General features: G+C 38.9%; 1 protein-coding gene across 4 annotated transcripts in view; it reads left to right on the top strand.

Moving 5' to 3' along the window:
* kdm6a (lysine (K)-specific demethylase 6A) overlaps positions 1–23,214 on the top strand; it is a 274,780-nt gene that overhangs the window by 210,718 nt on the left and 40,848 nt on the right. Inside the window, exons 13-20 of one of the 4 annotated variants that reach the window (XM_078559717.1) lie at positions 895–1,029; positions 1,627–1,776; positions 3,478–3,573; positions 10,613–10,720; positions 11,803–12,213; positions 16,285–17,075; positions 22,198–22,327; positions 22,678–22,783. In XM_078559717.1, coding sequence (XP_078415843.1) covers positions 895–1,029; positions 1,627–1,776; positions 3,478–3,573; positions 10,613–10,720; positions 11,803–12,213; positions 16,285–17,075; positions 22,198–22,327; positions 22,678–22,783 — 1,927 coding nt within the window. The remainder of the gene's footprint in view (positions 1–894; positions 1,030–1,626; positions 1,777–3,477; positions 3,574–10,612; positions 10,721–11,802; positions 12,214–16,284; positions 17,076–22,197; positions 22,328–22,677; positions 22,784–23,214) is intronic. The other 3 variants (XM_078559718.1, XM_078559719.1, XM_078559720.1) reach the window with 3 other exon arrangements.

Below are 23,214 nucleotides of genomic sequence, written 5' to 3'. Positions count from 1 at the left end.
AATTCCCTTGTTGCAAATTTAATTTTGGCCCTTATTAAAATCATTTATTTTCTATCACCATTTATATTAATACTATTTTTAATCCATATCCTGTTGTTGTACTTCTTATTTCAATTCCTCTTTTAGCTTTTTCCTCTGCACTGTCATCCAAACTATTTGAATCTATTCAGTGTTTTTTAGCCCGAGTAGTGCAGCATGGGTCCTTGACTTGTCTGCAGTTGAGCCATTGTAATTTCCCTTTGAGAAGCATGAATAAATGAGAAAAATAGTAGAGAAAAATATAAGAAAAATAGTAATGGGATTTTTACTTTTATCAATGCTTGCTTGACTGTCCTTTTCTGGATAGGTGGAAGTGCTTTACATTCTTTTAAGCATTTTAAGTAGTTTGGTGCTTACAAAAAAAAAATGAAGTTTACTTTTTATATATTTTGTATATGAGTCAACTAAAAGGAAACTGCAGCTTTTAAAGACTTTAATTGAACATTTAGTTTAATTTTGAATTGAAGTAGAATAGCAAAGGAGGATATGGCAAAGATATAAATAACACCATCTATCCCTGGGAGATTTAATCACTATGATGTACCATATTACTTGGAGAAAGTTATTGCATTTTAAATTCAAAATCATATATCTTTATAAAATATATTGTATAAAGTTAACATTAGTTGTTTTTCTGATTTTGATTTTTTTTCACCGCACACAATGCAAAATTAACAAATTAAAACATGGGCAAGTTGCTCAAACTTCACACAAATGTATTCTATCACAAGTTTAACTGAAATTTTAGTGTGATCATAAAGCCACAAGTGTTACATGATTGTTGAGCAATTAGGTGGTTTGTATGACTGATCAGTTAGCTTTCATTTACATAATCGCATCACATACTTTTTACAGGCCCAGTTGTGCAACCTTCCACAAGGTAGCCTACAAAGTAAAACCAAAATGCTTCCCAGTATTGAGGAGGCATGGAGCCTACCAATCCCAGCAGAACTTACCTCCAGGCAGGGTGCCATGAATTCAGCTCAGCAGGTGAAAATTATTTGTACCTCAATTGTACTTAAGCATTTTAGCTTTATAGTTTTAAAGGTACTTTTTAGTGGCTAATACATTTACACACACACACACACACACACACACAAAAAAAAAACAGTAACTGCACAATACCTCATCAATGGTAGGATTTGAAGAAATATGTTCATGAGATTGCAACTATTTGGGGCTATGAGATTACCAAAATATTTTTAAAGGTTCTAGAGCTGTTGAGATCAAAATTGGTGATTTCTCAAGCTGTTGGAAAGTAAATGTTGAACCATCCAATTGTATGCAATACTTTGCACTATTCATACATAAAGCTGTACTTGTAGATAACTACACCAACTATTGCCCAGACTGCTCAGATTTTTTTTCCTTGGTACTCAACTCTGAATAAATAAAAAAATAATAAAAATAAAAAATTAGTCTAAATAACACTTAGTCTTTGTTCAGCTGGTGAAAAATATATTCTGTGATTACTACTGCACAAGTGTACGACAACAGGGAATCAAAAGCAGAAAGAAAAGATATCTTGAAAGTACATGGAAATGTTACCTAAAGATTTTATTTCCAATGCTCTTCTTTTATGTGTAGGCTTGTAAACCTCACCATCACAGTAATGAACCATTAGTAGGCCTCAGTCAGCAGCCACAGCAGTCCTTACCACTACACATGGTTCCTTCTAACCAAGTAGATGACCTATCCAGTCCTGCTAAAAGGAAAAGGATGTCCAGTCCTACTAAGGTAGTAATTCCAGTTGGTTGGTTCTATTTTAGTCCTTTTGAGGACTGCAAGATGATTTTAGCATTCAAATGAAAAGTGGACTGGAGGAAAATGGAGCTTGTTAAAGAAATGCTTCTAAGAGGTTTAAAATGGCCTGTGATGACATGCATCTCATTTGTAATGCACTCTATTCAACATGAAATGTACGCTAATTTTTGTGGATGTCCTGTAATGGAGGACAGAAATGTCTTTTCAACATTTTAATAATGGTTCAGTATTCTACACTAAATGTACTGTGAAAAATATTTTTTTTAAAAGAATTGGCGAAATAGACTCAATGATAACATGATCTTGCACTCTCCAGTTAAGGCAGTTAATTTAAAATGAAATGCAGCAAGTTTATGATCAGTTTGTTGGTATAATGCATGCTGATGTACAACAACTTTCATTTCTATAGTGCCTTAAACATTGTAAAATGTCTTAAAGCACTTCACAAAAACATAATTGGACACAAATTGAATGCAAGCCAAAGAGAGAGTCTAGAACAGCTAACCAAAAACTTGGCCAACGAGGTTGGTTTTAAGGAAGTTTTCAAGGCTGAGAAAAGTTGAGGGAGACAACATGTTCAAGAACTTCGGAGAGAAAAATGTTGTTGTTTCAAATACAATGGAGTTTTGCAAGGATAGAGGGGCCAAGGTTGGGTTTTCTGAGGTGTGGGTGATGATAGATTTGGAAGGGAGGGGGACAGTAATTGAGAGGGAACAGTTTATTGTTATCAAAGCGGCGAGGAAGGGAAGATGGATGGTTGGCAGCTTAGTAGGAACAGGATCAAGAGGTGGATCTCATGGACAAAATGAGTTTGGAGAGGGTAAATGGGAGAGAAACTAGAGGAAGATATGGCTTCAGGGCTATAGGAGGTAGGAACCTTGGAAGTATGATTTGGTGGGCTGGAGGAAGGGAGGACTGTCAGAGACAGCTGGGTGGATGGATTCAGTCTTGATGACAGTCTGTGAGCTCCTTGTGTTTGGTGGATTAGACAGGGGCGGGCGGGCGGGGGAGGGAGAGAATGTGTAAAGAGGTTGCTGGTAATGAAGAAACTGGGGTTACGTTTGGGTTTGAGGATGATCCTGGAACAGTAAGCAGAGGAGAGCATGGCCTGATGGTACATGATATGGTTCAGCCAGGCCTGGGCTTAAACCAGTTATGCATCAGATATTTGAACCTGCAAGCCTAAGACTTAAGGACGTGAATATGAGGTATGTACCAAGGGGATTAACCAGGGAGGGAAAGAGTAAGGATTTAACTAGCGACATAGGCACCAAAAGAGATGAGGGTGTGATTGAGCAGAACGGTAGCTGCAGAAGTATTGTGGCAAGTAAAAGGCCAAAGTTGGGAATTAGTAAGTGACTTGAGTTTTTTTCAGTGATATGTTACAAGGTGATGTACCACATTTTTTAGCAAATCTACATAGGTACTGTGTCGAACAATTAGCGCAGTGTAGTCTTCAAAGATTTTGCAGTGTTCCCAAAATATGTCTCATTGTAGTGTATGACTTTAAATTTCTGTTGAGGTACACTCTTATTTGCTCATCCATTTTCTGCACTTAGCTTTTACCGATGCTCTGCTCAGAGATGGTACAGAAATGCTACTCAATTTAATTGGAAATAAGAAGTGATTCGGTTTAGGTAGTTTCTAGATGTTCATTCTTTTTTCTATTTTCAGCTAAATGCTCCAGATGTCTGGTCAGGTGGCCACACACCACACCATCCAGTACAACAGCAGGTTCCATCATGGTACCTGACCCCTCAAAAATTACAGGTGTGTGGCTTCATTATAATATTTTGGTTGTACGGTAATTCTGAAATATTGAGCACTATTTTCACTAAAATTACCAATAATATACAACCAGTACGCAGTCTTGTGTCCATTAGGACCGCTCAGCTCCAGGTCTTGTTCCAGCTTTGGTCCAAGCACAGACAAAAGAGTTGAATTCCAGAGTAACATGGTATAAAAGCAGCATATGACTGTACTTTTATTCATTCTTGGAAGTTGTGGGCATCACCTGTGAGTCATCCCTAATTGCCATTATGCTGTCTTTTTGAATACCTCTGAGTGGTTGCTAGGCCACTTCAGAGGACAATTAAGAATCAACCACATTGTGATCAGGGGTCACATATAGGCAGCATTTCCTTCACTATAGGATATTAGTGAACCAGACGGATTTTTATGGCAATCAGATACTTTCAGGGTCACTATTACTAACACTAAGTAAAAACCTGATTAATTTAAATTCCCCATACTTTCTTACGAAAGTAATATTTTTGTCTCTATTTCTGTTGACATTTGTCACTTTACTTTTGGTTTCCATTAAGATGAACATTTTTTGCAACAGTGTGTTTAAATGTAAAAATGAGCACCCCTTGAGCCTGCTCCACCATTTAGTCAGATCATAACTGATCCTCAACCTCAGCTCCACTTTCTTGACTGTGGTCCCTGTATCTCTTGATTCCTTTAGAGTCCAAAATTCTATTAGTCTCAGCCTTGAACATGCTGAACAACTGAGCATCCACAGCCTTCTTGGGTAAAGAAGGTACTTTGCAGATGTAAAACAAATACTCAACCCCCGGTGAAGAAATTCTTCCTCAAGTCAGTCCTAAATGGTTGACTCCGTATCCTGAGACTATGACCCTTAGTTCTAGATTCTCCAACTTTGGGAAACAGGCTCTCAGCACTTATCCTGTCAAGCCCTCTCAGAATATTATGTTTCCTGAGATCACACCTCATTCTTTTCAACTTTAGAGCATATAGGCCCATTCTGTTTGACCTTTCTCATAGGACAACCCTGTCTCCCTGGGAATCAATCTAGTGAGCCTTTGTTGCACACCTGCTAAGGCAATTATATCCTTACTTAGGTATGGAGACCAGAACTATACACTGGGGTGGTCTTACCACAGCGCTGTACAACTACAGCAAGGCTCCCTTACGCTGGTACTCCAATCCCCTTGTAATAAAAGTCAACATGCCATTTACCTTCCTAATTGGTTTTGGTACCTGCATGTTAACTTGGTGTTCCTTGAACAAAGACCCAAATCCCTCTGAACACCAATATTTAATAGTTTTTCACCATTTAAAAAAGAAAAATGTTTTCTTATTCTTCCTAGTTGAGCAAAGAGGGGGTATGAAAAAACATTGGAGGGTAAAATAGAGGAAATACAAAGGCATTTTATAAGTATATTAGGGGCAAGAGAGTAACCAGGGAAGAGTAGGGCCCATTAGAGACCAAAGTGGCAATCTGTGTGAGGAGCCAGAAGACAGAGGTGTGGTTTCAAATGATGACATTCAATCAAATTTGTTAGACGTGATCTACCCATGACAAAGCCATGCTGATTATCCAAGATTAACCCTTGCTCCTCCAAGAGGAGATTAATTCTGTCCCTCAGAATTTTTCCCAAATGCTTCCCTACCTCTGATGTTAGAATCACTGGCCAATAGTTCTCTGGTTTATCCCTACCACCCTTCTTGAATAATGGTACTAACATTAGTTGTCCACCAGTCCTCTGGCACCTCTCCGGTGGCCAGAGGGGATTTGAATCAGTATTCGCTATAGAGAAGGATGGTGTAGGTATAGAAATCAGAGAGGGGGGCTGTGATATACTTGAACAAATTAGCATTGAGAGGAAGGAGGTATTAGTGGTTTTAGCGGGCTTAAAAGTGGATAAATCCCCAGGCCCAGGTGAGATGTATCCCAGGCTGCTGTGGGAAGCAAGGGAGGAGATTGCCGTGGCCCTGACACTAATTTTCAAATCCCCTCGGGCCACAGGAGAGGTGCTGGAGGACAACTAATGTCGGTACCATTATTCAAGAAGGGTGGTAGGGATAAACCAGAGAACTATTGGCCAGTGAGTCTAACATCAGTGGTAGAGAAACATTTGGAAAAAATTCTGAAGGACAGAATTAATCTCCTTGGAGGGGCAAGGGTTAATCTTGGATAATCAGCATGGCTTTGTCGGGGGTAGATTACATCTAACAAATTTGATTGAATTTTTCGAGGAGATGACTAGGTGTGTTGATGAGGGTAGTGCAGTTGATGTAGTCTATATGGACTTCAGTAAGGTTTTTGACAAAGCCTAGCATGGGAGACTGATCAAGAAGGTAAGAGCCCATGGGATCCAGGGCAATTTGGCACATTGGATCTAAAATTGACTCAGTTGGCAGGAGGCAGAGGGTGATGGTCGAAGGTTGTTTTTGTGACTGAAAACCTGTATCCAGTGGTGTACACAGGGTTCAGTGCTGGGTCCCTTGCTGTTTGTAGTGTGCATTAATGATCTAGACATGAATGTAAGAGGTATGAACAGTAAGACCGCAGATGACACAAAAATTGGTGGTGTGATAAATAGCGAGGAGGAAAGCCTTAGACTACAGAATGATGTGGACGGGGTGGTCAGATGGGCAGAATAGTGGCAAATGGAATTTAATCCTGAAAAGTGTGAGATGATGCATTTTTGGAGGACTAACAAGGCAAGGGAGTACACAATTATTGGTAGGGCTCTAGGAAGTACAGAGGATCATAGGGACCTTGGTGTGCATGTCCATAGATCCTTGAAGGCAGCAGGACAGGCAGATAAGGTGGTTAAGAAGGCATATTGGATGCTTGTCTTTATCAGTCAAGGCATTGCATACAAGAGCAGGGAGGTTATGATGGAGCTGTGTAAAATGTTAGTTATGCCACATCTGGAGTACTGTGTGCAGCTCTGGTCTTCACACTATAGGAAGGATATGATTGTACTAGAGAGGGTGCAGAGGAGATTCGCCAAGATGTTGCCTGGGCTGGAGCATTTTAGCTATGAAGAGAGACTAGATAGGCTGGGGTTGTTTTCCTTAGAGCAGAGAAGGCTGAGGGGGGACCTGATTGAAGTCTACAAAATTACGAGGGGCATAGATAGGGTAGATAGGAAGAAACTTTTCCCCTTAGTGGAGGGGTCAATAACCAAGGGGCATAGATTTAAGGTAAGGGGCAGGAGGCTTAGAGGGGATTTAAGGAAAATTCTTTTCACACAGAGGGTGGGGTTATCTGGAAATCACTGCCTGAAAGGGTGATAAGGGTGGGAACCCTCACAAATTTTAAGAAGCATTTAGGTGAATACTTGAAATGCCATAGCATCCAAGACTACAGGCCAAGTGCTGGAAAATGGGATTAGAGTAGATAGGGGCTTGATGACCAGCATGGACAAGAAGGGCCTCTTTCCATGCTGTAAAACTGAAAGACTCTATGTTCTATCAAAGTGAATAACCTTCCATTTCCTCATATTACCCTCCATTTGTCACCTTGCCCACTCATTTAACCTGTCTGTATCCTTTTGCAGACAGTGTGCCCTTCTCACAACTTACCTTCTCACCTAGCTTTGTATCATCAGCAAACTTGAACACGTTATGCTAGGTCCCTTCATCTAACTCAAGAATATAGATTGTAAATAGCTGAGGCCAAGGCACTGATCCTTGTGGAAGTCCACTAGTAACACCCTATCAACCTGAAAATGACCCATCTATTCCCACTCTGTTTTCTGAATTTTGACCAATTCCTTCTCAATGCTGATGTATCCCAACTCCACTTGAGTTGCCCAACAATCTTTTGTGCGGCATCTTATTGAATGCCTTTTGAAAATCCAAATATACTCCATCCACTGGTTCTCCTTGCTGCTAGTTACATCCTCAACAAATTCTAATAGATTTGCCAAACACAACTTCCCTTTCATAAAACCTTGTTGACTGTGTATAATCATGTTATGTTTTTTCTAGGTGCCCTGTTACTACTTGCTTACTAATGGATTATAGCATTTCCCTATGACTGTCAGGCTAACTGACCTGTGGTTCCCTTTCTTGAATAGCAGTGCCCCATTTGCTAACTTCCAATCATTAGATTCAGAATCTAGGGAATTTTGGAGATTTTCTTAATGACTTGTAGATTGGTTGAGAATTATGAAATGTTTCTTTATATATTTGCCATTGTTCATACACTGTCATGCCTTTTAATCTAATTTCCCTATCTCCTTTGGCAACTTGCTGTTCATACCTATGTAATTGCTTTGAGTTCAATACTCTAATTTCAGACTTATGTACATTACCCGCAAACTCGATATGAAATTCAGCATGGTATGATCAGTCTTCCCCAGAGGATCCCTTACTCATTGCTAATTAACCCTGTTTTGTGACAAAACTCTTCCCTGGCCTGTTCCATGATATGTTCTAGGAAACTGTCTCAAGTATATTACACAAACTCCAAACTACTTTTGCTAATTTATTTCATTTTCTAATGTGTGATGATTAACCCTTGTTTTGTTTGTTAGACATTTCATAATTCTCAACCAATCTACAAGCCGTTATGGAAAGTTCCAAAATTCCCCAGATTCTGAACCCTAACCCCAACCTTATATTTGTTGAATAAAGGCAAAGGCCCAGGCTCCTCCAGCACTGCATCTGGAGGGTCCATTTACCTGTGACTTGCATTCACAGCCTCCTGTAACCATATCCTAACCTAGGGAGTATATATATCTCTTGGATCAAAGTGTCCACGTAACACTCCCCCTCCCTTATGCCCCACAGTGTTTGCATCTCAGACTCCAGCTCATCAATTCTGAGCTGAAGTTCCTCAAGATGCAAAACACTCAGTGGGCAAACGGTTGTCCAGTTCTCTCCACAAGAACCCACATAATGCAGTTGCAACACACCACCTGGCCATATAACATCACTTTATTCATTTAATTAACTAGTCCATGTATTTAATCAACTTGGCTTATAATTTTTAGTCTTTTAACTAATTACTTAATCTATTTAGTTTAATCAACCATAACTGAAATGTTTACCTGCAACACAAACCATTTACAAGTATTGGAGGCAAATAACAGCATCAAATTCCTAATTTTTACACACGGTTTGTAATACATCTTTGACCAGTCTGTGCTGACCACTCACCACATATATTCTTTGTTTCATCCAAAAGTATTAGATCAAATTTATGCACATCAATTTGCCTAAAGCTTGATTTTCCCTAATTTGAATCTTGGGATCAAAAGGAGACTGGAGCAAGAAGAATTTCAAAGGATTTTCCCTTTAATATGTCCTGTACAAAAGCTCTGGTCTCTTCCATTAAAAAATGCCTTCGCTTCAGCTTAATTATGCCATGGCATTCAAAGAAGGTTTAAGATACAGCTACTTCAGCTCATTTCTGTGATGATAATGGTTGTGTTGGCTTATGAACAAAAATTCAGTTGAAATTTTCAATTGTCAAATTTCCACATAGTTAAGTATGGTCAACCAAAAAACATTTGGGCAGAAGGAAGAGAACAGCCATATCATTTGATCAGCATTCCACAAGTGATATTTCTGTCTTTGATAGCTTACTTTTAAAAATTGTTTTTTTCTATTACATAAATAGTGGCAAGATTTTACTTCAATTTTATTTGTGTTTTAGCCTGGAAAATTAGAGAAGTAATAAATCCAGAATATAAGATTGCTTTTATGTGTTGGGCTTGTATGTTATTCCAATTATGCAGGAGTAAAGATTGCTGAGTAAGGTGACTTGCATTCTTGTGGTTAAAGTGAATTTTATTCCTCCAGGAGAATTTGTCATCCACTTTGAAAGTCCCATCGTTCGGTATTAAAGTGAGAAATTAAGGGAAGGTACAATCCCAGCAAACATATACTTCAACAAATTGTCAGTTTTTAAATAAAAATCTAAGCTCCCCTAATGGTGCATTGAGTTTATCCAGTGAGTGTATGAGCAATACAGACCAAGAAGGGCCCAGTCTTGATCCATTGCATTTAGATAGCCTAGAAGCATTTTACAACATTTTGGAGCAATGTGCCAGCCGCTGAGATGCCAAAAGTAAGTGGACCATGTCTCATCAAAGGCATATGTAAATTATAACCTGAGCATGATTGCAGAATAGATGCAAAACTACTGAAAATGCACCTTAAATGCACCTTTCTCATTTGTCTGTCACTCCTTCCCCTCTACCTCCCTTAATCTTCACTTCCCCCTCTCTTCCTCCACTTCTGTGGCTCTCCTTTATTTCCGTTTCTCTGCCTTCATTACTGTCTCTGCTCTCTCTCTCTCTACTCTTGTTTTTCCTCCTTTGGTAGTCTTAGGAGAGTGACTTGGACATCAGGTGGAGACAGCAGCATCAGGACTCTTGAAACTGGAGAGTTGTTGATCACAACATGTAAAAAGGGAATGGTGGAAAAGAATGTCAGTTTTGGAAAAACATGCTGGACGAAACAACTGACCTGCTAGAGTGATTGTGGGAATTAAAAAAGCACAAACAGCTTTTTACCATGTTTCTCAGCAGGACCATATTGGATTAATATGTAACTCTTGCAGTGCTGCTCTCCTCCTTCAGTTAGGATTTAGCTCTTATTTTCTGTGCTTTACTTACAATGTAGTGCTAGTACAGCAAGAGGAAATTTTAAACCAGTATTAAGGCACATTATTAAAGTCACTTTTAAAGCATTACTGAGATATTTGTAGAGATAGTTGAGTAGAAGAAATTAGTCCCAGTTCCTTTATCTGACTAAATTATGGAAATACAAAAAAAATGAATAATTATGTATGCCACATAATTGGAATATTTAATGTATATACATGAAACAAAAACAGCAAAGATAGCTTTACATTTTGGAATTGATTACTCCTGCTTAGTTTTTGTAGTAATTTTAGAAATTCAATATAATCTAAATTTTCAAAAGATTGTATGAACAAATAATTATCAGTAGTTTACTCAGGATTAGTTAACATAAGACTGTGAATGACCTTTTATAGTTCAGTGCATCTAATACATTTAAAGCACTTCAATTTTTCCAGTTTTTGGAGCAGTTGCGTGCAAACAGAAAGAACCTGAATCAGCTTCAACTTCAAATGCTGGAACAGCTTGAGGGACAGTTTGCCTTGATGCGACAGCACCAGCAGCAGGTAAGAATGTTGATTCCTTCAGGAAAGGGGTTTACATAACCAGTCTGCATAGGGCTGACTTATTAATGCTAGGCTAAGAAATAATGCCAAAATACTGATATAGTAATAAGGCTACTCAGTTGACCAAAGTAAGTTATTAATCTAATGTTAACATATAACAAGAATTAAATGGCAGTTTTAAATGAAAACAAATATTAAGCTTGCTGCCCTCTTCTTCGTTCTTTCTGTCCTACTTTTGTATTTCGATTTGTACTTATTTTTAACGTATAAGCTGGTCACCTTATTTTTAAGCTTAAAACATTTTATTTTCTGCATCTGCTAGATCTGCTGTCAGGCTGGATTTTTGGCATGTGATTTGCTGGAAAACAATTTTTTGGAGCCATAAGTTGTTGATTTTTCAAAGCTGGCTTGGTCATGTCAAAGACGGAAAGTGTTAATAAAAATGGACAATATAAGTAAATTAACTGTTTCATGTAACTCTTCCTCCAACCCATCCATCCTCCAAGTTTACATTTTGTCAGCTGAACAATTGTCTTTGATTTAGAATAAAAATTCCTTCCATTTTTCCATTATGTACAAGATAACCGAATTCTTACATCAATGTGTATGCTTTAATTAAAAGTAAGCCACCAGCTGTTCTTGAGAACATGTGATGAATTAGCCTTACATAGGCTGAACTTTCATGAACTAATTTGTGCAGTTTGAGGGACCTAATCTGTACTGCTAAATTACTGACTTATGGCAGTTCAATCATATGAAGATTGCTTACAATATTTTAACATCAGTTGTGGACGTGCTCTTCTTTTAAAAAAAAATGCTCCTTGCTTCCTTCCCATTCTCAGTTTCCCCAATCCCCAACATTATGACATTCTGATGAGCTTATGACCTGAAGCAATTAAGTTGCACCTTTGGTTTATCTAGTTTGTCATTTTCAGTGCCCTAAAAATAATTCAATAGTTTGCTATAAATATAACTATAATAATGCATTTTATTTACTCAAAATCTTTTTTTGTGAAGTCAAGATGACTGTAAAGTCTGATGTTGAAATCATACAGTTTGACCAATTTTTCTGCTTTATCCAGATGAGACAGGCAACAGTTGCACAGGTACGGCCTACAGGAATTCCTAATGGGCCAACGCTTGGATCATCACTGCCAACAAACTCTATTTCTGGTCAGCAGCCTCATGTCACTCTAACCAGAGTGCCTGATCGCATTGTTCAGCCTGGAATCCGTCCTGTCCCTCCTGGACAGCTCATGGCTAATGGACCTTTTCCTGCTGAACCATCTAGAGGCCCAGTAACATGCAGCACTATGGGAATGCTGGGTAATACAGACACTATTTCTATAGGCAATAATCATGTAACAGGAAGTGGAAGCAATGGAAATGTGCCTTACCTGCAGCAAAACGCACTAACTCTACCTCATAACCGCACAAACCTGACCAGCAGCGCAGAGGAGCCGTGGAAAAACCAACTTGTTAACTCCACTCAGGTAAGCAATTGCTTAAGCAGTTTTAAACCTTAATATTATTTTGTTTAATAATTAATTTGATGTAATCTTTTCCATTCAAAAGATTGTCTCAGTTTTAGCAGTGGCCCAGCATTGTAAATACTTGACATTTATTAATTATTTTTGAGGCTGTAACTAGTAGGATAGATAAAAGAGAATGAGTGATTGTGATATACTTGTATTTCCAAAAGGCACTTAATAAGATGCCACATAAAAGGCTAATATGCAAAATATGGGCTCATGAAGTTGTGAATAATATATTAAAATGGATGGAGGATTGGTTAACAGGAAGCCGAGATTAGGGATGGAGTTTTTGTGTTGGCAGACTATGACTATTGGAGTGCCACTAAGATCTGTTCTGGGACCTCAGCTATTTATAATCTATATTAATAACATAGGCAAAGAGATTTGAGAGTATTGTATTCATGTTTTCTGATTATGTAAATTTAGGTGGGAACATAAGTTGTGATGAAGATGCAAAGAAGCTTCAAAATAATATAGCCAGGTTAAGTGAGTGGACAGTAAGGTGGCAGATGGAATATAAGGTGGCAGATGGAATATAATGTGGGGAATTCTGAGGTTATTTACTATGGTAGTAAGAATATTTTTGAAAGGAACACAAAGTTAACATTCAGGCTAACATTAATGCTCAGTAAGCAATTATGAAGGCAAATGCATGTTGGCCTTCATTGCAAGGGGATTGGAATAGAAGAATAAGGAAGTCTTGCTACAACTGTACAGGGCTTTGGTGAGACCGCAACTGGACTGTTACTAGAATATACCTTCATATTTGATAGGCTAAAAGAATTAATTTTAATGCTATTTTTTTGACTTTAGAAATTTAATATTTTGCATTTTAATATTGAAAATAGAACTGCACTGTTTTCAAAAACAACTATTACACTTATTATACAGTATTAGCAATGGTATTAAATGATTTGTGTAACTCAACCAGTTTATTAAATGAGCAGGTAAGTGGAAAAGGTACTTCTCTTCCTCCCCAGCCATACATATTTAATACACCATTACATTTACAGTGAAAATGCAGCTTTCCCATTTTACCACTACCTAAGCTCATATGGCCATCTAATTTCCCTTCTGGGCCTCAAAGCTAGTTGGCATTGTCAACAGTCTCCTCTGCTTGGGCACCGCCTTTGCTTCAAAACCGATATAATCACATTATCAAAAAAAAAACGTGATTCTTGATCCTTCCATCCTCACCAACTACCACCCCATCTCCAATCACAGAATCACAGTGCAGAAGAGGCCCTTTCGCCCTTCAAGTCTGCACTGACATGTGAGAAACACCTGACCTACCTACCTAAGCCCATTTACCAGCACTTGGCCCATAACCTTGAATGTTATGACGTGCCAAGTACTCTTCCAGGTACTTTTTAAAGGATGTGAGGCAACCCGCCTCCACTACCCTCCAAGGCAGTGCATTCCAGACCGTCACCACCCCCTGGGTAAAAAAGTTTTTCCTCACATCCCCACTAAACCTCCTGCCCTTCACCTTGAACTTATGTCCCCTCGTGACTGACCCTTCAACTAAGGGGAACAGCTGTTCCCTATCCACCATGCCCCTCATAATCTTGTACACCTCGATCAGGTTGCCCCTCAATCTTCTCTGCTCCAACGAAAACAACCCAAGTCTATCAAACCTCTCTTCATAACTTAAATGTTTCATCCCAGGCAACACCCCGGTGAATCTCCTCTGCACCCCCTCCAATGCAATCACATCCTTCCTATAATGTGGCGACCAGAACTGCACACAGTACTCCAGCTGTGGCCTCACCAAGGTTCTATACAACTCCAACATGACCTCCCTACTTTTGTAATCTATGCCTGGATTGATAAAGGCAAGTGTCCCATATGCCTTTTTCACCACCCCACTAACATGCCCCTCTGCCTTCAGAGATCTATGGACACACACGCCAAGGTCCCTTTGTTCCTCAGAACTTCCTAGTGCCATGCCGTTCATTGAATACTTCTTTGTCAAATTACTCCTTCCAAAGTGTATCACCTCACACTTTTTTCAGGGTTAAATTCCATCTGCCACTTATCTGTCCATTTGACCATCCCGTCTATATCTTCCTGTAGCCCAAGACACTCAACCTCACTGTTAACCACCCGGCCAAACTTTGTGTCATCCACAAACTTACTAATCCTACCCCCCACATAGTCATCTATGTCGTTTATATAAATGACAAATAATAGGGGACCAAGCACAGATCCCTGTGGTACGCCACTGGACACTGGCTTCCAGTCACTAAAGCATCCTTCTGTCATCACCCTCTGTCCCCTACAAGTAATCCAATTTTGAATTCACCTTATCAAATTACCCTGTATCCCATGTGCACTTGCCTTATTTAAAAGTCTCCCATGTGGGACCTTGTCAAAGGCTTTGCTGAAATCCATATAAACTACATCAACTGCACTACCCTCATCTACACACCTGGTCACCACCTCAAAAAATTCAATCAAATTTGTTAGGCATGACCTCCCTCTGAAAAAGTCATGTTGACTATCCATGATCAAACCTTGCCTCTCCAAGTGGAGATAGATACTCTCCTTCAGAACTTTCTCCAATAGTTTCCCTACCACTGACGTGAGACTCACTGGGCCTGTAGTTCCCTGGCTTATCTCTACAACCCTTCTTAAATAGCGGAACCACGTCACCTTGATGAATTTGTTGTCAACTCTCAATTCCATGCTTATTTCTTGTAAATCTTTGTTTAAGTATCTCCAGTCCAGCTTTTTCATTCACACAGCGCTAAAGCAACCTCAGGCGGAAGACATGAACAGTATCCTCTGATTGTTGCATCATCCCTCCTCAACCATAAGAGTTGATACATTTATTCCATCCCTCTCCAATACTTTTGCTCCATTTCCATGGAACTGTTCTCATGTTGTTTCACTCCTACCTATCCAAACGTAGTCAGAACATCTCCGTTTTATACTGTCACCTCTGGGCCTCTCCCAGGGGTTATATTTGACTCCTTCCTCTTCTTTATCTATGTTCCTCTGAAACATCAGCTACAGGTACGGGGCCAGTTTCCCACATGCCAGTGACACCCAGTTCTCTCCCTTTCTGCTACATCTTTCAAGTGCCTCTTGTCCTGTCAGGCAACTTTTTCTAAACTTAACCTTCAATGAGTCTTCATTTGTGCAAATTCAACATTGGGCAGACAAAGCCATTATCTTTGCCCCACCATAAACTGTCGCTCATTCCATTTTTCCATTCTCTACCACCCCTTGCCCTAAGCCCTCAGGCTATATTGGACTTGACCAGTCTTGGCATTCAGTTTGATGTGGAGAGACCCTCAGTCTCATCGCAAACTTGCCCCATACCTGTTGCTGATGATGCAAAGTAACAGAGGGAGCCAAATATAGATTGGTGAGGAGGGTCAGACATGACAGTGTTGTTAATCGCAACATTAACCACTCCTGCCTCGTTCCTCAGCTGAAGGTCTTCATAATACCATAAGCAACCCCATACTTAACTACTTCAATGCTCTTCTTCCTGACTGCTGTTCTTCACTCTTCATAAAGTTCATCTTAGCTAAAGTTCTGCTGCTGCATGTATTTTGCTCTGCTTTACTATTACCTCTGCCATTAATGACTTGCATTGGCTCCCTGTTCAACAGCACTTTAAATCATGCCCCTGTCTTTAAATCCACATCCACCACCACCCCACCAACCAACGCCATCCCTAAACTTTCTATTCTTTTGACTCTGGCCTCATGTGTGATCTCCTCCTTCCTCTTTCTCTTAATGTCCTTTCCATTGTCTACTGAGACTTTAGATTAAAGTAAATTACTCTTTGTAATTGCTTTCACAAACCTCAGCCTCTCTACTCTCCTGAAAGAACCTCATGATTTGTCTTCAACCAAGGTTGTGGTCACTTCTGCTAAATTCACTTCTAATTTTTCTCTTTTATCTTGACTTCTGTATTCTCGTCTGAAGCACCTCAAGTTTTTTTTGACATTCGAGGCACTGTAAAGAGGCAATTGTTAAACTCCATTAAATAAGTGTCTGCTGCTTCTCTTTCAGGGGCTGAACAAAGGTCAGAGTTCACATTCGGCAGGTCCTAATGGTGAACAACCTCTCTCTTCCACTGGGCGTTCCCAGCATTTCCAGGCAGCTGGCACTGGTATTCAGAATCAGGTTGGACATCCTGCCATGCCTAACAATTCACTAACAACACAGGGGGCTGCTCTCAATCACCTCTCCTCTTACACTGCTACCTCAGGTGGACAACAAGGCATTACCTTAACCAAAGAGAGCAAGCCTTCAGGAAATGCATCAACAGTGCCTGAAACAACCAGGCATTCTGGAGGGACACCAAACAGCACTGCCGGCATAGAGGGACTTCCTAATCATGTCCATCAAGCTATAGCAAATGCTGTTTCAAGTTCAAGTCATGGAGAGTCCAAGTCACCAGGTGTACTTAGTTCAGACAATCCTCAGCTCTCTGCCTTGTTGATGGGGAAACCCAGTAATAATAATGGGGGTTCTGTGTCTTGCGATAAAGTTAACAATATCCATCCAGCTGTTCACACAAAGACTGAGAATTCAGTTGCTTCTTCACCATCATCAGCTGTTTCTACTGCAACTCCATCTCCTAAATCCACTGAACAAACTACTGCTAACAGTGTTACCAGCCTTAACAGCCCTCAGAGAGAACTGGGACATACGGTCAATGGAAAAGGTGTAGGGGAGGACTCTCAAAGTCCCTGTAAAATGGACCCACCATTAACTGCTCACAAACCTAGTCCTCAACTTGCATCTTCAACCTCTGTCTCTATATACCCCAGTTCATCAGAAGTGCTAAAGGCATGCAGGTAATTCTGTTTACTTAAAAATGCTGTTTTAACAATTGAGTTTTTGTAAGAAAATGTTGGATATTACTGTTACTACTAAACTGACTATTTGGAAATATTTAAAAGAATTACAACCAGTGCAGGCAAGAACTTAGCAGCATCAAAATGAAATGCCTTTGAGTTTCATTTACAGTGTCATTGTTGATGTAACAGCGCAATTCAGTCTCATGGAGAAATACAATTGGAAGAGACGGTGGCAGAGTAGTAATGTCACTGGACTAACGATCCAGAGGCCCAGGCTGATGCTCTGGGGACATGGATTCAAATCCCACCATGGCATTCAATTAATGAAATCTGGAATTAAAAGCTAGTCTCATTAAAAATGATCATGAAACTACCATTGATTGTTGTTAAAAACCCATCTGGTTCAATCATATCCTTTAAGGAATGAAATCTGCCATCCTAACCTGGTCTGGCCTACATGTGACTCTTAACTGGCCTCTGAAATGGCCTAGCAAGCCACTCAGTTCAAGGGTAATTGGAGATAGGCAACAAATGCTGACCTTGCCAGTGATGGCCACATCCCATGACAATTTTTTTTTAATTGGTGGAGAAAGAGGAGTTTTCGGGGTGGAGAAAGAGGGGTTTTGGGGGTGGGTAACAATTGTAATATGTAGGAGATGAGTTGATCATGGTGGCATTAAGCCTTTAAATTACTAACTTTCAAGAGCAATTCTGAAGATTTGCAGGTTATGGTCGATGACTTCATTTTTTTTGTCACCAAGCCTTCCTCAATGCCTGGAGAAAGCCTGTAAGGGCTAGTGATTGATGACTGCCAAATGCAGCATGTTTGCTCTTGCTCAAAAAGTTATTGCCAAAATCCGCCTCTTTTGGGGTGTGCCAGTGGCTCCAAATATTTTACACTATTTATTTATGACTTTACAATTTCCTTCTTTCCAGTCTCCACTAACTCCCCTTTCTCCACCAAGGTTTATTTTCTTTGTGAGCCTGAATTACACCATTATATCAACGCTGTCATTGTAAATAAAAATTCAATAGGGTTCCTGCGGGTCATGGAAAACCTGGAAAAGTCATGGAATTTGTAAATGACTTTTCCAGCCCTGGGAAAGTAATGGAGATTTTAAGAAAAGGCCCAAGTCATTGATGATCTGACTTTCGGTGGAATTCCCATCTTTTCCAATATTTTTCAACGTTCACTTCCTCTTCTCTGTAATCATATGCTTCACTGCACATGTCCGACATCCAGTACAGATCTGTCCTCCTCCTGCCTGACCCTACCCATTACCACCACTAATTGGCTGCTTTGGACACTGCCAGAACAGCAGCAACAATTGGCTGAGTAGAATGAGCCAGATTCCGCAGCCCTGCCATTACTTGCCTTTTGTGAGGAGAAGTGTATTTGTTGGTGCAATTGCAGGTTTTTGTTGTCTTGGAGGACTCAGTGGGTGTTTTGTTTAGAGCTGAAGCATGGTAAACAAGGTAAGGCAGAGCAGGAACAAGCACCTGGTGGAGGAAGCAATGTGTAAAATGATACTGCATATCTATCATCTAGACGCATTTGCTCCGTTCTTTTGCATGAGACCCACTGAAAATTTCTTAATCAACATCGAAAGGCATGGAATTTTACTTTACTAAAGGTGCAGGAGCCCTGAGTCAAAGATATTTCTTTTGATGCTGCTGAGTTCTCCCCCTACCTAGCCCAACCAAAGTGAAACCATTTAATTTGAGCACATCCTGTTGCATTTTGAATCTTTACCATGTACTTTTTCCCCCTGTAGTTCCTCCAGCCTGCTCATTCTTCTATTACTGTTCTTTCCCCCTTTTTCATTGGTTTGACTTTCTATTTTCTTATCAGCCCCATCTATTTTTCATTTGTTTAAAACTTCACTGAGTTGAGAGGTTGCATCAAATAACTTCATTGCTGGAAGTCTTGTAGAAAATATAAAATCTTGTGCAACTCATGGAGCCTTGCTGTGCACCTTCGTAGTTTTGTGACCACAAAAACTCCTTTAGATTGAGTTTATGCTAATGTTTTGTCTAAGGTATGATTTGTCTAGTTTCAAATTGTTAATAGATGAGTAGAACAGTGTTCCTCAGGAAACCTTTTTTAAATGTATATTTTATCTGTACGACAGTAAGAGAAAAACTCAGATTTTATCACATAGTAGAGAAATTTCTTTACTGCAGGTCTGTATCTGAAGGCCTTCTACCTAAATAGACTGCAGTTTATGTACAGTGTCAAACCCTTATCAAATCAAAGATTAACATGAAAAAATCTTTTTCTACTGGGAACAGTGTATAACATAATGCGGGTAAAAATGCTAAAACAACTATTCGGCTGTGTTCATGCAGAAATTATTTCAACTTGAAACTTATGAAATTTTATAGCTAGCAGCCACCTGGACTTTGTAATGATGGGTAATGATTTGGATGAGGAAATTGTTTTTTAAAAATCTGGATAGACAGTCATATGTAGATTTTTCTTAATCCCTGTTATAAAGCAATAGTTGTCAAGCTTTTCCTGCAGATGTGCTTACTTCAAGACCACCTCCCCTCCCCGCCTCCCCTTTCTTTCCCTGGATCTGGATCTGGATCTCAATCCATATCAAGGAATTTTTATATTAGAACAATATATTGAATTTAAGTTTGGTTCCTTATGAGAAATATTCTTGCAATCATTTGGTCTGTTTAAGTAAGGCTTTTCAAAATAATCCTTCTATACATTTTGATTGTATGGCCTTTCATTGATGTTAGTTCATCCACTCATTTGTTCATATTTGCTTTAGGGTTGGTTCCAATGACACTAGCTGATATTTTCCACAGACTATTTGAAATGGTTGAATTTGTTTTAAGTCCCCTAATTTGACCTTAAATGTTTCATTTCTATGTAGAAACTGTTAGGTTCACTTGCAGCTTCATCAGTTTTCTAAATCAAATGTCCATTAACTAATTTCCAACTGGGTACTGATCTATACCTAGCTATAGTGGTGTACTGCTGTGGCTACAACTTTACATCTAAACGTTTTACCAGAATAATAACTAACTTGAACAAAATAGTGCCTACAAATTAACATTTTATGTATGCTTTTTGGAAATAAAAACAATATATAGGCCCTGAAGGCAGCAGCTCCAAATTTAAGAAATGACAGTAATTAGCGCCTCAAAATTAATATTTCAAGTTAAAATTCTTTCTTCGTGGTGAAAAATTTATACTAGACCATTAATCCTTAAGAAATGTTACCCTCTTTCTCCCTCCCTCATATAGATCGAAATAGGGTAGACTGATTGTTTTCACTGTCCGTAGTGTCGCCTTCCACTGCATTTATTAAGTTCTTAATGATCATAGATGGTTTTGTTTTTGTTTGCCAATTTCTTGACTCATTTGGGACAGGAGGACTCTCATAGCAGTGCTAAATGCAGATGGATAATTTGTTAATGCATTCTACCTGTATTGTGTCACTGCTTATATAGGCATAACCTTTTACTAAAATTAGCAAACAATGGAAATTATAGCTGTAAATCATTCACACTTTCTCTTTGATCTGTAAATGTGAAACTCCCTCTCCTGTCATTTGGTTATAACAAGTTATTCTGTAGAAAATTCAGAAGCTTGTCTGACTATACAGAGGAGATCAGCATGTAAAATTAAGGTTAAAGGTGTATTTTTGACCTTCTGCCTTACTGCCCACCAGACAACTTGACTGTATGTTCTCAGCTCTGTACACTGAAACCAGCCATTTGAAAGTGCGCAAGAATTCACTGTCCTTTGCCTGTGACCTCACTATGTTGGTATGGTTAATCTGTTTTTTTCAATTATTGTATGACCACTAAGAACACACTTGTCTGCTTTGGTAGGTCTGAGTTAGAGATACCACAATTCTAGTTTAAATGCAATGTATTTCAAAGGGTTTATTAAAATGTTTAATTGATTCTCTCAAGTACTTTAGGGGCTATGCATGTTGGTTGTAGGGAGGCTGTAACATATTTGACTCTGGTTTCTGTTAAACTATAAACTGTGTGTTTCACTTTTTACAGCACCTTTGAATTACCTGTGTATTTCATATTAATTCTTCATAAAATAAGCTTGGCAAATGTTTTTTGCTTGGAAAGGGAGAGTCAGAAGATTATGTTTATTACAGTAGTGCCACAGGCATTACACAGTAATGAATTTCAATATGATTTTTTCATCATAGAATGTGTTTGTAAACTGACAAAAAGTGTTGACAACTTGCCCTTTCATAGAGATTACTTTTTCAACAAAACTTTCTGTATTAAAAATGTTATAATTGTTTATTAACTTCTCCACTTGAATTTACCCCAAATCGAGTAAAAATAATCTGAATTTGTGTGCTCATCAAGCTAAGGGATGTTCGTGTTGAGGAATGGGAACTTTCCATTTCATGCCCTTTTGATCACTATTGAGCATTTCCAAGTTTGGTTTAGCAAGGTTACTTGCAGAGTTAAGGTCAAAACTCTGCTCTAACAACATGGTCGTTTCCCACCATGCACCAACATGACAGTTCCCCATTTCTTATACCAGCCATCCTATAGTTTCTTTGAATGAGATTGTCAGTCAGTGCTGGATAAGAGACTGATTTGTGCTTTGCAGCCATCCTGCCAGGAATTGAAGGGTGACAGTTTCATGCCACATTGGACCCTTGCAGCCAACAGAGGAGGAGACTTTTATCGCATCAGCCTAGAGTGAGGTTTATTCTGGCCCAGGAGGTTAAAGACCATCTCAGCACCCTGTCACCTCCAAAATTCTGTATATTGTGAACATCTTAAGTCCTTAAGATAATACAAATAATTACTGGTTCACTTGCCTTTGGATGGCCCTTGAATGTGACCTATATCTGTTGGAATTCTTTTAAGAAACTATTGTGTTTCATTGTGTGCAGATTATCAGATATGCATATGAATCTTTTACTAAATTTTTTATTGTCTGAAGTATTTGAATGTGTGAGCTTCTACTTATATTCTGTACTTTTTTTTCTAACTTGTTTAATCAACACAAGATCACTTGGGTAAAAATCTCATGGAGAAATGTGTATAGCTAAATATGTGCACTAAGTACAAATGGGACTAATAAATGTAATGTTGCAAAAATAATACTTTTTTTCAGAAATCTGGGGAGAAATGGTTTATCTAATAGTAGCATTTTACTCGATAAGTGTCCACCTCCTCGACCACTACCACCACCATACCCACCGCTGCCAAAGGACAAGCTAAATCCTCCTACACCTAGTATTTATGTAAGTAGGACATGTGCTGGTTTAACTTAGGACCAGTAATATGTGATCTTCAGTATTTTTGTGTTAGTTTTTAAGTCACAAATCAAAGCAAAATCATCAGATAATTGTCACCTAAAGCTACTGTTAAACCAGGACCTGCACAATGAAATAGTTGATGTAATTACTAGATTCTGATTCAGTTTAAATATAATTTTGAACAGTGGTTGCAGATTTTTTTGGTCACTCAAGGCATTCAAAAAAGTTGTCAAATATAAATTTGGATTTTCGTATATAACCATATATATAAACTAGATACATTTTGAAGCTTAATTTTTATTTTAAAACCTATTGTAAAACTTTTCTTTGTGCAGTTGGAGAACAAGCGTGATGCTTTCTTTCCTCCACTTCATCAATTTTGTACAAACCCCAACAACCCTGTTACTGTAATCCGTGGCCTTGCTGGGGCTCTCAAGCTAGGTAGGTACTGTAATCTGAATGTAAGTACCATAGTATTAAAATTCTTTTTTTTATAAAGCTCTTCAAGGTTGGTTCTTCAGATATTAGTTGATTTCTGGGAAAAGTTCTTCAGTTTACTTTCAGTTTCACCAACAAATTAAAGTCTAAAGCAAGACAAAGATGTAGGAACAGGAATAGGCTATTTTTGCTGGAAAGCAATTTAAAATCATTCTGTCGCTTTCACCTCATCATCTAGTAAGCTAAATACTTACACAGGTTATAAATTTAAGGTGTTGCTCTTCTCTAAGAGATGGAGTTTGCAGTACACTGAATATAGGTTAGGACTTTATTCCTTGGAGCGTAGAAGAATGAGGGGAGATTTGATAGAAGTTTACAAAATTGTGAGGAGTATAGACAGAGTAAATGCGAGTAGGCTCTTTCCACTTAGATTA

This window comes from Cetorhinus maximus, chromosome 16 (assembly GCF_964194155.1).
Source record: "Cetorhinus maximus chromosome 16, sCetMax3.hap1.1, whole genome shotgun sequence".
Taxonomy (NCBI): Eukaryota; Metazoa; Chordata; class Chondrichthyes; order Lamniformes; family Cetorhinidae; genus Cetorhinus; species Cetorhinus maximus.
Note: the sequence above shows the minus strand (reverse complement) of the source record. Positions and strands in the feature narration are given on the sequence as shown.